Consider the following 14315-nt stretch of genomic DNA (forward strand, 5'->3'; position numbering starts at 1 on the left):
GTCTTTTCCAATGAGTCAGTTTTTCACATCAGGTGGCCAAAGAATTGAAGCGTCAGCTTTAGCATCAGTCCTTCCAATGAATACCAGCACTGATTTCCTTTAAGATGGACTGGTTGGATCTCCTTGCAGTCCAAGGGACTCTCAAGAGTCTTCTCCAACACCAGTTCAAAACCATCAATTCCTCAGTGCTTAGCTTTCTTTATAGTCCAACTCTCACATCCATACATGACTACTGGAAAAACCATAACTTTGACTAGATGGACCTTTGCTGGTAATGTCTCCGCTTTTTAATATGCTGTCTAGGTTGATCATAGCAATTATATCCATTCTTTAAAGTCATGCTCTTCCTTCCATAAAGTCTTCCAAAATACTCATCTTTAAGAATGTTTCCTTTTTCTGAATGTTTATGCCCTCTCACTGAATGATAATGTAAAATCTTTTTCTTGAGTATTTGTTCTATTTCTTAAAACATGTTAAATTATTTTCCATTGGGTATCCCAAGGAGCTAGATTTTATACTCCTCTATATCCCTAAATAATAACTAATTGGACTTAGTAAGTGGTAACTAAATATTTGAGAGATAAGTCGTCCTAAACCAGAAATGAGAAAAGATAAAAGGATTATTGGGAAAATACAGATTAAAAAAAAAAAAAACTGCAGGGCCAAACTATAGATATGTAAAATAATTGTCGTTATGAATACTGATGTATCTGTTAAGTTTACCACTATATATATATAAGAGCTGCTGAATACCAACACAAATCTTTGTAATTTCCTAAAACTACAAATACTGAAGAGAATGAGTATGGTATTTTCCCCTGGAACAATGCTGTACTTTTCAAAAAATTTTAAAAACTGGTGGCTTTATTCCAAGAACTATTTGTTAGAGAATACTGTAAAGCCTAGCATGTATAAGGTCAAAAATTATACAAAGTTGAGAAAACACCTAAAAGCAAACGACCAGCTTCATTCTACTGAGATAACTGATCATAGACTACTATAAATATAAGCAACATCTTAGATATTTCATAATTAAACACCTCCAATTTCAAATTTCTCAGGAAAAAAAATAAGGTATAAAAGTTAAAAGAAATTCTATTCACAGAACTAGATTACAAATACACAGAAGATTACCATATTTTAATATAAATTTCTAAGACCTTATAGTAAATGTTTCTTGGTAGTACTACCAAATAGAAAATGTTTTCATTTAAAATAAAAAGTATTTATATTTTCAACGCTACTCACCCTGTCGGTCAAACAATGAATCAGCAGCTGTAGCTTTATTTGAAGGAGCCTCTGTGATTGGTCTGAGATATGTTCTGTAACCCTTTAAAATCGATGCCATAAAGCGCAAAAATGCCTCTTGAATTTCCATCTCAAGTTGTGTCATCTTCTTTTGCCAAGAGAAATCTGCTTCAATTGGAGTCATCTCAATTGCTGAACCTTCTTGAGTTTTTCGGTGAACTGACAAAACAAGAAAGAGAAATAAATGACATTAATACATAATGTTATACATATAAAAAATACATATTGTTATACATATATAATAACTCAACAATTAAGGGAACTGTCAAAATAAAGCCCATGACTTCTTGAAAATCCTCTCCTCATTAATGTGAAGGGATCATTGGCAGAGGCAAACAGGGAGGCACAGAAAACATGCCCAAAACACCATGAACCACAATAGTTATTTCTTACTACTGGAATTTGTTTTGTAATGAGACTCCCATTAAACACAGCAAAATTATGTTTAAATTTAACAAGAATTTTTTTATATACATTCTTTCATTAAAAATATCCCTTTTTACAGTTAGAGAGTTTGGGATTGACATGTACACACTGCTATATTTAAAATGGATAACAAACAAGGACCTATTGTATAGCACAGGGAAATCTGCTCAAAGTTATGTGGCAGCCTGGATGGGAGGAGAACTTGGGGGAGTGATACATGTATATATACGGCTGAGTCCTTCTGCTGTTCGCCTGGAACTGTCACAGTATTGTTCATCGGCTACACTCCAACATAAAACGAAAAGTTAAACAAAAAAAATCCCTTCTTTTTTCCTCACATTTACCTGAGAATAGCTGGGGATACAATTTCTTCAAGGTGCTAATCAGACTTTTGCACGGCTTTTTGGGAAGCTGCTTCCAGTTCATGCTCTTCTTTTCATCTGATCTATTAAATAACAACATCATTAATAAAGTCTGTTATAATCTGTCTTAAACAAAATTCTTATGTCAAACTAAAAAAGAAAATGGAAAGAGTATTTACACTGATGTTACAATTTAAGAATCTGCATTCTTAAATGATCACTTAAATGATCACTTAAATTCTTAAGAGACTTCCAAGTTCTCTTTTCATTTCAATCAACCTCAGCCAAATCTGGTCATCTCATTCTAACCCTCCAACACAGACTTTCATTAACTGGAGTCATGAATACAAGACAAGTCTTGTATCAGAGTTACATTTTAGAATTATAATATTTTAAGTGTCAAACTTAACTGACTTGAGACTTCAAAGTACCTATCAGAAGCAAATCTCAACAAATATCAGAGTCAGTAACATACAGAGTCTGTTTGTTACAAACAGTAACAAACTCTACAGAGATGAAAGCACTATGTGCCAACCATGAGTTGGCACTAATGCTATGTATCAAGCCAATATCACTTATGAACATCAATGCTAGAATCTTAAATTCCTAGGTATATATTTCAGGGATATTTTTGAGTATATTAACCATATACTCAAAGAAATATGCGTAATAATGATCAGAGAGGCTTTGTTCATACTTTAAAATTTAACTGCAATCTAAAAAGCCATCAACACTGCTAAATATTGAAAACAAAGCAGAGCTACATGTATCAACGTAAGTGAACCTCACAGAAAATGCTAAGTAAAACAGCAAATGAGAAAACTAGACAAACGTAAAAGCTTTTAAAGCATGCAAAACAAAACATCATTTATACTAGTATAAATATAATGTGTATTAAGTGGAAGATTCATGCAAATTATTTACATTATTCTCTATAATTCTTTGGTACCTAAAACATTTCATAATTGTATAATTAAACATTCAAAACTATTTTAGAAATAGCGTTTTGATCTATAGAAATTATATAGAAGTTATTTAAATCTGAGCAAAATTAACAATCTCTGTATTATCTTATTCAGAATAGCAAATAAAATGGGGTAAATCTTTGAGTTACAACTTCAAAATAATTTCCAAAGCACCACAATATATGCAACCTTGAAACAACTTTTTCAGGGATAGTTACTAAAAAATAACAAAATGTGTACTATAAGAAATATTTAGGGCTTGCAAGCAGTTCATTGTTTCCAGGTGCTAAGTAAATCTAAATGTTCACAGTAGGGATCGATCAAGTAGGTGGACAACCAGGATATGGAGCTCACTTCCCCCCATCAACACATCAGAAAATACCTCAACACATGGAACAATTCTCATGAAAAACTAACTGAAAACTGGCAGGTGAACTACTGTACCACCAAATCAATAAGACAGATACACACGGAAGGAAAGAAAAGTGATTTGAGTCAGGACCTGTGTCCGTGGAGGGGACTCAGAGGAAAAAGATTATAAGGTGGACACCCACTCATGGGAGGGAGCAGTGAGAGCCAAAGGCAGGGCACCCCAGTCTCCTATGCAGGGGAGATAAGCTGTTTAGGGAACTGCTGGGACTAACAAGAGGTAAAAGGAAAACAAAGTTTTCAAAATGGAAACAGTTTAAGAGCTCTCAAGAATAACATTAAATGTACCAATATTCACCTTATAGGGAAGGGTACCAGAAAACAGAAAAGGGGATCAAAAATGTATTTAAGGAGGTTATAGCTAAAAACTCCCCAAACCTGAGAAAAGAAACAGAGAACCAGGTAAAGGAAGCACAGAGGATCCCAAACAAGATGAACCCAAACAGACCCGCACCAAGAGCTACCATACTTAAAATGGCAGAAGTTAAAGGTAAACAGCAAATTCTAAAGGCAGCAAAAGAAAAACAGACACTTTGAACAGACCAATCACTGGTACTAAAATTGAATTTGTAATTTAAAAAATTCCCAGAAAACAAAGTCCAGGGTCAGGCAGTTCCTTGGGAAATTCTACCAAACTTCTCTAACAGTACTCCAAATTATTAAAGAGGATGAAACACTCCCAAATTCATCACAAGACCACCAATACCCTGTTATCAAAACCAGACAAAGGCACTACAAAAAAGACAATTACAGGCCAATATCTTTGAATATAGATGCAAAAATTCTCATCAAAATATTAGCAAATCAAATCCAACAATATATAAAAAGGATCATACACTACAATCAAGTTGGACTTCCTCTAGCAACACAAGGATGGTTAAATATAAAAAAAATCAATCCACGTGACACACCACATTAACAAAAGGAAAGGGGAAAACCACGTGATCATCTCAACGGACACTGTAGAAGCAACTGATAAAATTCAACCACCACTCATCTAAAAACTCTCAGTAAAGTGGCTACAGAGGGAACAAATCTCAACACAATAAAGGCCATTATGACAGTTCACAGCTAACATCATATTCAATGGTGAAAAGTGGACCTCCTTCCCGTTAAATTAAGCATCCAAATTGGAAGGGAAGATCTCAAACTGTTACTCTTTATAGATGACACGATACTTTATATAGAAAACCCTAGAAGTACAACCCAGATGAACTTACCTATAAAACAGAAAGAGATTCACAGACACAGAGAACAGACTGGTGGTTGACCAGGGCGAACAGGGGAGGGAGACAGATGGACTGGGAGTTTGAGGTTGGAAGATACAAACGATTACATCCAGAATGGATAAACAAACCCTAACATACAGCACAGGGAACTGTGTTCAATATCCTGTGATATACCGCAGTGGAAAAGAATATTAAAAAGGAATGTATGTTTGTGTATCACTGAGCCACTATACCGTACAGCAGCAACCGGCACAACATTGTAAATCAACTACACTTCAATTAAAAATAAATTCTGAAGAAAACCCTAAAGTCTCCACACAAAAACTATTAGAACTAATCAATGAATTCAGCAAGCCTGCAGGATACATGATTAATAGACAGAAATCTGTTGCTTTTCTATACAGCAATAATGAATTATCAGAAAGTTTTTTTTTAACAAACCCCATTTAAAGCTGTATCAAAAAGAATAAAATATCCAGAAATAAACTTAACCAAGAATGTGAGAGACCTACACTCTGAAAAGTCATAGAAGGAAAGTGGAGGTGATACAAAGAAATGGAAAGATATCCCTTGCTCGTCTTGAACTGAAAGAATTAATATCACTAAAATGGTCATGTTACTCAAACCTACAGATTTAATACAACCCCCATCAAAATACTCATGACATTCTTCACAGAAATAGAACAAGTAATCCCAAAATTCATGAACAATCACAAAAGACCTCAAATTACCAAAGCAATCCTGAGGAGAAAGAACCAAGCTGAAAGCATCACATCCCCGATTTCTACTGTACTACAAAGTTACAGTGATCAAAACAGCAACAGCAAAAAAAAAAAAAAAAAACAGCAACAGCATATTTTATGTCTGGCAAAACACCAGACACATAGGTCAACTGAACTACACAGAAAGCCCAGAAATAAACCCATGCACCTACAATCTATTAGTCTATGATAAAGGAGGCAAGATTTACAATGAAGAAAAGACAGTTTTTTCAACAATTGGTGCTGGGAAAACTGGAGGGTTACAGGTAAAACAAATGAGATTAGAACATTCCCTCACACCAAATATCTAAACAAATTCAAAATGGATTAAAGACCTAAATAGATGACCTGAAACCATAAAACTCTAAGAGAAAGAGAACAATAGCAGGACACCCTTTGATATAAGTCAAAGTAGTATTTTTTGGATCACTCCCCTAAGGCAAAATAAATAAAAGCAAAAATAAACAGATGAGAATTAATTAAACTTAAAAGCTTTTGAACAGCAAAGGAAATCATCAACAAATCAAAATGATAACCTATGGAATAGAAGAAAATACCTGCAAATGATATGACCAACAAGGAATTAACACCCAAAACATCTCGTATACAACTCAGTATCAAAAAAGCAAACAATACAACTCATTATCGGCTCATACAACTTATTATCAAAAAGCAAACAATGCAATAAAAAAAATGGGCAGAAAGAACTCAAGAGACATTTTCCCAAAGACATACAGATAGCTAACAGGCACATGAAAAGCTGCTCAATATCACTAATTACTACAGAAAAGCAAGTCAAAACAATTTTGAAATGTCACCTCACATCTGCCAGAATGGCTATCATCAAAAAGAAGACAAATAACAAATGCTGGCAATGATGTGGAGAAAAGAGAACACTCATACACTGTTGGTAGAAATGTAAATTGGTAGTGGCACTGTGGGAAAATGTATGGAGGTTCCTCAAAAAGCTAAAAATAGAATTACCGTAAGACCCAGCAATTCCACTCCTGGGTATATGTCCAGAAAAAAAGAAAACACTAATGTAAAAAGATATATGCACCCCATTATTCATAGCAGCACTATTTACAATTGCCAAAACACGGAAGCAACCTGTGTTCATCAATAGATAAATGAATAAATACTATTAACAGTCTGGTTCCAAATAGGGTAAGGAGTACGTCAAGGCTGTATATTGTCACCCTGCTTATTTAACTTATATGTAGAGTACATCATGAGAAATGCTGGGCTGGATGAAGCACAAGCTGGAATCAAGACTGCTGGGAGAAACAGCAATAACCTCAGATATGCAGATGACACCACCCTTATGGCAGAAAGCAAAGAAGAACTAAAGAGCCTCTTAATGAAAGTGAAAGAGGACAGTGACAAAGTTGGCTTAAAACTCAACATTCAGAAAACTAAGATCATGGCATCTGGTCCCATCACTTTATGGCAAATAGATGGGGAAACAATGGAAACAGTGACAGACTTTATCTTGGGGGGCTCCAAAATCACTGCAGATGGTGACTGCAGCCATGAAATTAAAAGACGCTTGCTCCTTGGAAGAAAAGTTATAACCAGCCTAGACAGCATATTAAAAAGCAGAGACATTACTTTACCAACAAAGGTCTGTCTAGTCAAAGCTATGGTTTTTCAGTAGTCATGTGTGGATCTGAGAGTTGGACTATAAAGAAAGCTGAGTGCAGAATTGCTGCTTTTGAACTGTGGGATTGGAGAAGACTCTTGAGAGTACCTTGGGACTGCAAGGAGATCCAAGCCAGTCCATCCTAACAGAAATCAGTCCTGAATATTCATTGGAAAGACTGATGCCGAAGTTGAAGCTCCAATAGTTTGGCTGCCTGATGCAAAGAACTGACTCATTGGAAAAGATCCTGATGCTGGGAAAGATTGAAGGCAGGAGGAGAAGGGGACGACAGCAGATCAGACAGTTGGATAGCATCATGGACTCAATGAACAATGAGTTTAAGCAAGCTCCAGGAGTTGGTGATGGACAGGAAAGCCTGGCGTGCTGCAGTTCATGGGGTCACAGAGTTGGACACAACTGAGTGACTGAACTGAACTGATTGATAAAAAAAGAGTAAAATGCTAACATCTGCAGCATCATGGATGGTCTAGAGAATATCATGCCTAGTAAAATGGGTCAGACAAAGATAAATACTATGTGCTACCATTTATATGTAGAATCTAAAATACAAAACAAAAAAAAGGGACAGCAAAACACACTCACATTTACAGAAAACAAACTAACGGTTACCAGTAGAGAGAAGAAAGGGGAGAGGGGCAAGATAAGGGTATAGGATTAAAAGACACAGACTACTATATACAAAATAAATAAGCAACAAGCATATACTGTATAGCAGGGGTCCTCAACCTCTGGGCCATAGACAGGTACTTTAATGGCAGTATTAGATTAGAAATAAAGTGTACAATAAATGTAATTGTTGCTCAAACCATCCCCAAACCATTCCACCACCGCGCCCCCCCGCCCCCCCAGTCCATGGAAAAATTATCTTCCAAGAAACTGGTCCCTGGTACCGCCAAGGCTGGGGACCATTGCTGCACAGCACAAAGAATTATAGCCATCAGCTTTTATAACCTTTACTGGAATATAAGCTATAAAAAGACTACATCACTATGCTATACACCTGAAAATAGTGTAATTTTGTAAATCAACTATACTTCAATTCTTAAAAAGTATTGAAAGCTCAAATAAATATACAAACATAGTATGGAGCAACAACAATACCACAATTACAGTTTTCAAAATACAATGGTAGATTCATTTCAAAATTGTTTTTTAAGGTACATCAAATGTTTTCTTCCTTCCTTAAATTATTCTTTGGGTTCAGGCAAGCCTATTTTCCCCAACCAATTCGACTGTTGTAACCACTGAAGTCTCATCCCAAATTCTTTCTCTATTCATTTTCTACCAATATCAAACAGGAAAGAATAAAAGCACCCCAGGATCTGGAATTTGACACTTACACTAGGGAACTTTCACTATTTACCGCTCTTTCCCACTTTGCTGCTCTTGTCGTTGAGGATGGGGTGTGGAGGGAGCGCCTAAACATCCATCTAGAACTGGATGGATGATGCTGCTTTTACGAGTGTGGTACTCTCTCTGAACCCTCAGTTACATCACTGCTATACAAATTTATCACCTAAACACAAACTGTGATTGACTTTTAGTATCAATTTCTCTATAATCCCCGTAAAATTCAAATCTTGAACTAAGGAAACAGCATAATATGACCCTATATTGTGATAAGGTCACTATGTTGTGACTTACACATGGATTCTGAATTAAACCTAGACATCATATTTCTTGAGCTCTGAAAGCAGGGTTTACCCTTTTTCTTTTTAAGAATCCATATTATCTTCTGATAAACATAAACATCTCCTGCCTACCATTAACAATATTATCCAATATAAACTATTATAATACTGAACACATTCTTTTTCAAACTATGTAACATTCCAGGACTCTGACACCTGTCCTGATTGAGAATCACTGAATTGAAGATGAAGACTTATTAACAACTTTTAAAAGTACCAATTTGTATATGGTTTTGATGAACTACAATTACATGTGGAGAAAAATATAAAGGGACATAATACAAAAAGAATCAACTTACAGATATAACATGTTTGTATCCAAGTCAATGCAAACAACATCTTGTGGTGGGTCATGAAGATCAAAGTACCTTGAGTCAACTCCAACTATAAACGGTAAAGGTGCACTGAGCACTGCCGCCAGTGACAGAGGACAAAGGGGAATATATGGGCATTGCCACTGAAATGGAAAGATCATCTGGGAAAAAAGTTTTAAAAAATTAACCAACTTTTAAATTTGCAATAAGAATTACGTAATTAACTAATATTATTGAAAGGGACTGTTAAAAAGCAGTTAAAGTCTAGTTTCTTTCACTTTAAACTTCATTCCAAAATATAAATGACTATAAAACATTACAGGTTAATCCTATGAACCACTGTGATTAAAACCTTTAGGCATGACAATGATCATAAGCACAATTAAAATGCTAACAGCTCTTTGAACGTTAATTCTAATGTCTATAGAAAATCCACATTCCTACTTTATGGAGAAAGTGAGAGAAGGGAAAAAATTGATGGAAATTTTATAAAACAAATTCATGATTTCTAACTGATGCATTTCATCCATCTATTAAATTTCAAGATAACCTCTGATTAAAATTCAACTAAGAACACCAAGAACTAAACAAAACAAAAAATTTAAACGATTATCTTGGGAATAGTAACAGTCAACTAAAAATTTCAACAAAAAATCTTCCTAACTGCCCAAATAAACATAAAATGTTCCACTTCAACTAATATTAAAATTTTAATCACTGATGACAAAATCTTTCTTCTATTATAAAAATCTTTGCTGTCTTTCAAGGTCTAGTTCAACTGTCGCCTTACCCATCATTACTCACCCCAAATAATTACCTATAACATTTACTACCTCTGCCAGTTATTCCAGATGGTAGAATTGGAATTCTGTCTTCAATCATTTACTTGCTTTCTGGCAATTGAGCACTTAACATGTACCAAAGACTGTTCTACACGATGGGGCTCTAACAGTGTATAAAACAAAGCTCCATGCCCTCATGAAGTTTATAGTACAGCATAAGAGTCAGCAAACTTTTTCTGTAAAATATACAGAATATTTTATGGCTTGCAAACCATAATGCGTCTGTCACAAATAACTCTGCCTTCATGGATGAAAGCAGAGGAAATATATAAATAAATGGCCTAGGTTCCAGTAAAACATATTTACAAAAAACAAGCGGCAGCCAGGATTTTACTCAAACACCTGGTCTAGCAGGGAGAGAGAAAACAAAAAGAAGACGTAATAAACAGACTATATGCCATGTGAGAGAGTGCTAAGTGCTATGAGAAAAAAAAAAAACAGTAAAGCCAAGTAAAAGGTACTAGAGTTTAGAACAGCAGAGAGGAAAGAGGGAAAGTAGGCTATAGTATTAAACAGGCCAAAGCGGGTAGGCCTCATTAAGAAAGAGACACTGGGCTGAAACTTGAAGGTGGTAAGGGATTTAGTCAAGGGGATATCTAGGAGAACAGCGCTTTGAAGAAAAGGAACAGCCAGGGCAAAGACCGTATGGTGTGAGGACTGCCTAATATGCTCCAGGGGTAGCACAGGCGGAGCAGGGTGAGCAAAAGGCAGAGAAGTGGAAAATGATATCAGAGAGCAGAGGGACAGAACTGCTTGCAAAAGACCTTGCAAGGACTCCAGATTTCCTCCAGTAAAAACTGACCATCTTCCATTCAACAAAAGGTATGTTATACCTCCAACTATGTAAGAAATTTCAGAATAAAACTACTGAACAACAAAATACAACATCCTTATTTTCATCTTTGACTTTCACAGCACAATCAAAAATACAGTCAATTTCACAAAAATATCCACTGGTTCCACCAATTCTTGCTACAAGGCTCCATTAACTCTTCAATATTTTTTTATATCAAAATCATTCTCCTTTTGCAGAATTTATCCTGTCACCATTCTTTTCCATTTTCTTCTCTTTAAATGCTAAGTTGCCTTACTATCAAATCCTCATTTATCAACAGTCTTGCAAGCAACATCGGTTACATAAATTTCAAGCAATCTTGCATTTTAATAAGATTTCCAAGTTCACATTGCAAGAGACTAAACTACAAAGATTCAGAGAGAGGGCAGTAGATAATCCCTAAAGTTTTATAGGAAGGAATATTTGAGTAGGAACTTTCTAAAACTAGTCAGTTTATTAACAAATATTTTCACATTATAACTACTTTTGCTTTCACATGCAACTGGGGAGGTTTGGAATAATTAGTATATAACTAGGACCTTTGTCCCCCAGGAACCATCTCAAATAGCTATTAGTGTTTTCAGTCCTAGCAGCATTTCTTTGACCAGATTAAGATCTTGGAGACATACCCCATTTGTCATTCAGCAAGTATTTACAGAGTGTTTACTCCATGCTATTTAACTGTAATAAGTGCTGAGGACACAGGAGTGGAAAAGAGACCTAGATCCTTACCTCCATGTCAGTAAAATGGGGAAGGGAAGAAAGGAGAGTCAACTATTTTAAATTAAACAAATAATGGAAGATAGAGAAATGGAACATCCAAAATTCAACACTATGGACCTATAAAGCCCTAATGATCAGACCTCTTTCTAATTGCAAGGGGATGCTATCAAGAGGTTTTAAAACCGGAGGGGACTTGAATTTTTATTTATGCTTTTCACAATAGCAAAGCATTTGTACATTGTTCAATTTTACAATCACCTAGATTTTCGTGTATGTTACTGGCCCACAATGATTAAAGGTTCAAATTGGGAGAAAGTCTTGCCCACAATTTTAGGGCAGCTGAAATTGACTAGAGCTTCTCATTTAACACAGTAAACTTCATTCACAAGTTCTATTTTTATGTAATCATATAACTTCTCTGAAGAACTCCAAGATATGAAAAATTAGAAACTGAAATTTTCTCTCAATACAAATTACTTTTTTTCTTTATATTATCTCTTTGCCACTTTATTACATTTATGTTAAACATTTAGTGGTAATTTCAAAGTTGCTTTCACTGAAGGAAATTTCCCTTCAGAGTAAAAATTCTCTCAAGAATTCTGTACTAAAAAGAAAATTCTATACTTACAGCTACAACAGCTTCAGCTACCCCAGTCAACACAGCTGGCCTCAGAGAATGCAGCAAGATCTTACTCTCGAGTAAAACGAAGAGCAGCAGCGTTGCACAATTCTCAGGACCCAGGTTCATTAACAAGGTGCTAAAGTTCGCTCCACTAGAAAAGGAGAGAAAGATTATCAACTATTTCACCAAAAGGTACTAAGCTTTGCTTATTATTTTCTGAATATTGATACATTGAGAATATAATATTAACCTCAAGTCCTGATTTAGTCATCACTGCAAACTAGCAAAGTTAATGAGATGGTGCAAGAAAATTATTCAAATTCATCCTTCGGAAACAAAGGGGGCATTTATCAGGAAAGATCTCCCTAAAGAACAGCCGTTTGAGCCAAGCTCAAAAGAAAGAAGGTAGAGGCTGGTGGGGAGACAACACTTGCAAAGTTCCTGAGGCAAGAAAAACCATCTGCCATGTTCAAGGAATTGAAATAAACATATTGTGACTAAAGCACAGGAAAGGAAGAGGTGAATACAGTAAGAGATTATGCCCCAAATAAAAATATTTGCATTCTCCAACAATTTTATATTAGCATCCTCAAAAAGGCACACTGCAGTGTGAATAAAAAACTGGAAAACAAGAGCAAAAGGGTGCCAGTGAAGAGGTTCATAACGAAACAGCTCAGGTGAAGGCTGTACAGAGCCTGGACCAGCCACGCAGACGAAGAGAAGCTAAGAGATTCAAGGCATTTTAGGAGGTAAAGGCAGTTCACCTGAAATATTTAGTAATAAACTGGATATGGGGAGGGGAGATGAGAGGAAGAGGGAGATACTCCCTACATCTGATCTTGCAACTCTCTTTAAGTGTTTCATTTTTAAAATGGTGAATGACCCCTACCATACAACCAGCTATCAAACTTTGAAACATTAAGGTTATTCTCCATTTGTAAAAATAGCACAGTTCTATCATACTAACTCTTAAAATATATTAAAGCATTCTGATCCAAGTGAATAAATGTATTATTTTATATACCGTTAATTACCTTAGTGGTAAAGGTGTAGAAACTGGTTGTGATAATATTAATGCATCGTGGACTGACAGCTTAAAAAAAGAAAAAAAAAGATAAATTAACGAAGCCAAATTTGAAACCTAAATATTTATATCAAGGGTAAAATGGAAAACTGTTTAACATGCAGACTGATACAGTTTTGGAACCATGTACTAAAATATAAAACAACAGCTGTATTTACTTAGAAGTATATAGTTCTTTATAATTAAATGATTAAATCAAATGAATTTTGATTCAGTTAGTCAATTAAAATACACCTGTTTAAAAAGAGTAACTGCTTTTTAAAAGCCTTACAAATATTTACTTTGTATTTGGCAACTACTTAATGTGTATTAATACTTGCTGAACTAAAATACATTCTAAATAAATAAATAAAATAAAAATACATTCAAGATTAACAATACCTGACTATCCTATATAAGGTTGGTAACTATCTTAGAAAAAATGTTTAAATAGCTTGCCTCTACTCAAAGTGCCAGTCTACAAACTGTTATCGGTCTAGGAAGAAATTGTATATAGAGAGAAAGTGATTTAGAAACTTTTATGGAAATTTGACATTGCTCTCATATCCAATTACATTATCAGTGAACTCATGTCTTTGGACAGGGTATAGACCTGTTCATGTCTACACTGACTGCTTATGTTATAAGCTATATGCTTATACAGGTCTGCCATCGACTGGAAATAAAAAGAAACTGGTCCTTTAACAAAGACAGTTTGAAGAGCACTATTACAGACAACTTTACTTATGCCCTCCAACCATAACTGATTTCACATTTAATATTTATTAAGTCACTCTGATATTAAAAACTTGCCCTCAACATAATTCTGGGTTTTATGTTATTAAAATCAGCTACATAAATTTAGGCCACAAATGGACCAATGATGATGTCATGAACAAGTATTATAATTATTCCAATTCTGTATACCCTAAATTCAAAAAAAAGTACAAAAGAGTATTCGCTAAAGATACAAAATATAAGAATTCAAGGACATAATGGATGCATCTTGCTCCACCTCAAACCCAAAGGGCCATAGAGTCCACACTGCGATGACTGGAATGAACATATGCCGCCCTCCCTTC

General features: G+C 35.1%; 1 protein-coding gene across 3 annotated transcripts in view; it reads right to left on the reverse strand.

The window, feature by feature from the left end:
• Positions 1-14315, reverse strand: part of DENND4C (DENN domain containing 4C) — a 108425-nt gene that overhangs the window by 57700 nt on the left and 36410 nt on the right. For all 3 annotated transcript variants that reach the window (XM_043890706.1, XM_043890705.1, XM_043890707.1), the window contains 5 exons: positions 13205-13263; positions 12177-12321; positions 9134-9309; positions 2079-2179; positions 1249-1467 (listed from right to left, as the gene is read on the reverse strand). In XM_043890706.1, coding sequence (XP_043746641.1) covers positions 1249-1467; positions 2079-2179; positions 9134-9309; positions 12177-12321; positions 13205-13263 — 700 coding nt within the window. The remainder of the gene's footprint in view (positions 1-1248; positions 1468-2078; positions 2180-9133; positions 9310-12176; positions 12322-13204; positions 13264-14315) is intronic.

The sequence above is a fragment of the Cervus elaphus genome, chromosome 29, assembly GCF_910594005.1.
Source record: "Cervus elaphus chromosome 29, mCerEla1.1, whole genome shotgun sequence".
Taxonomy (NCBI): domain Eukaryota; kingdom Metazoa; phylum Chordata; class Mammalia; order Artiodactyla; family Cervidae; genus Cervus; species Cervus elaphus.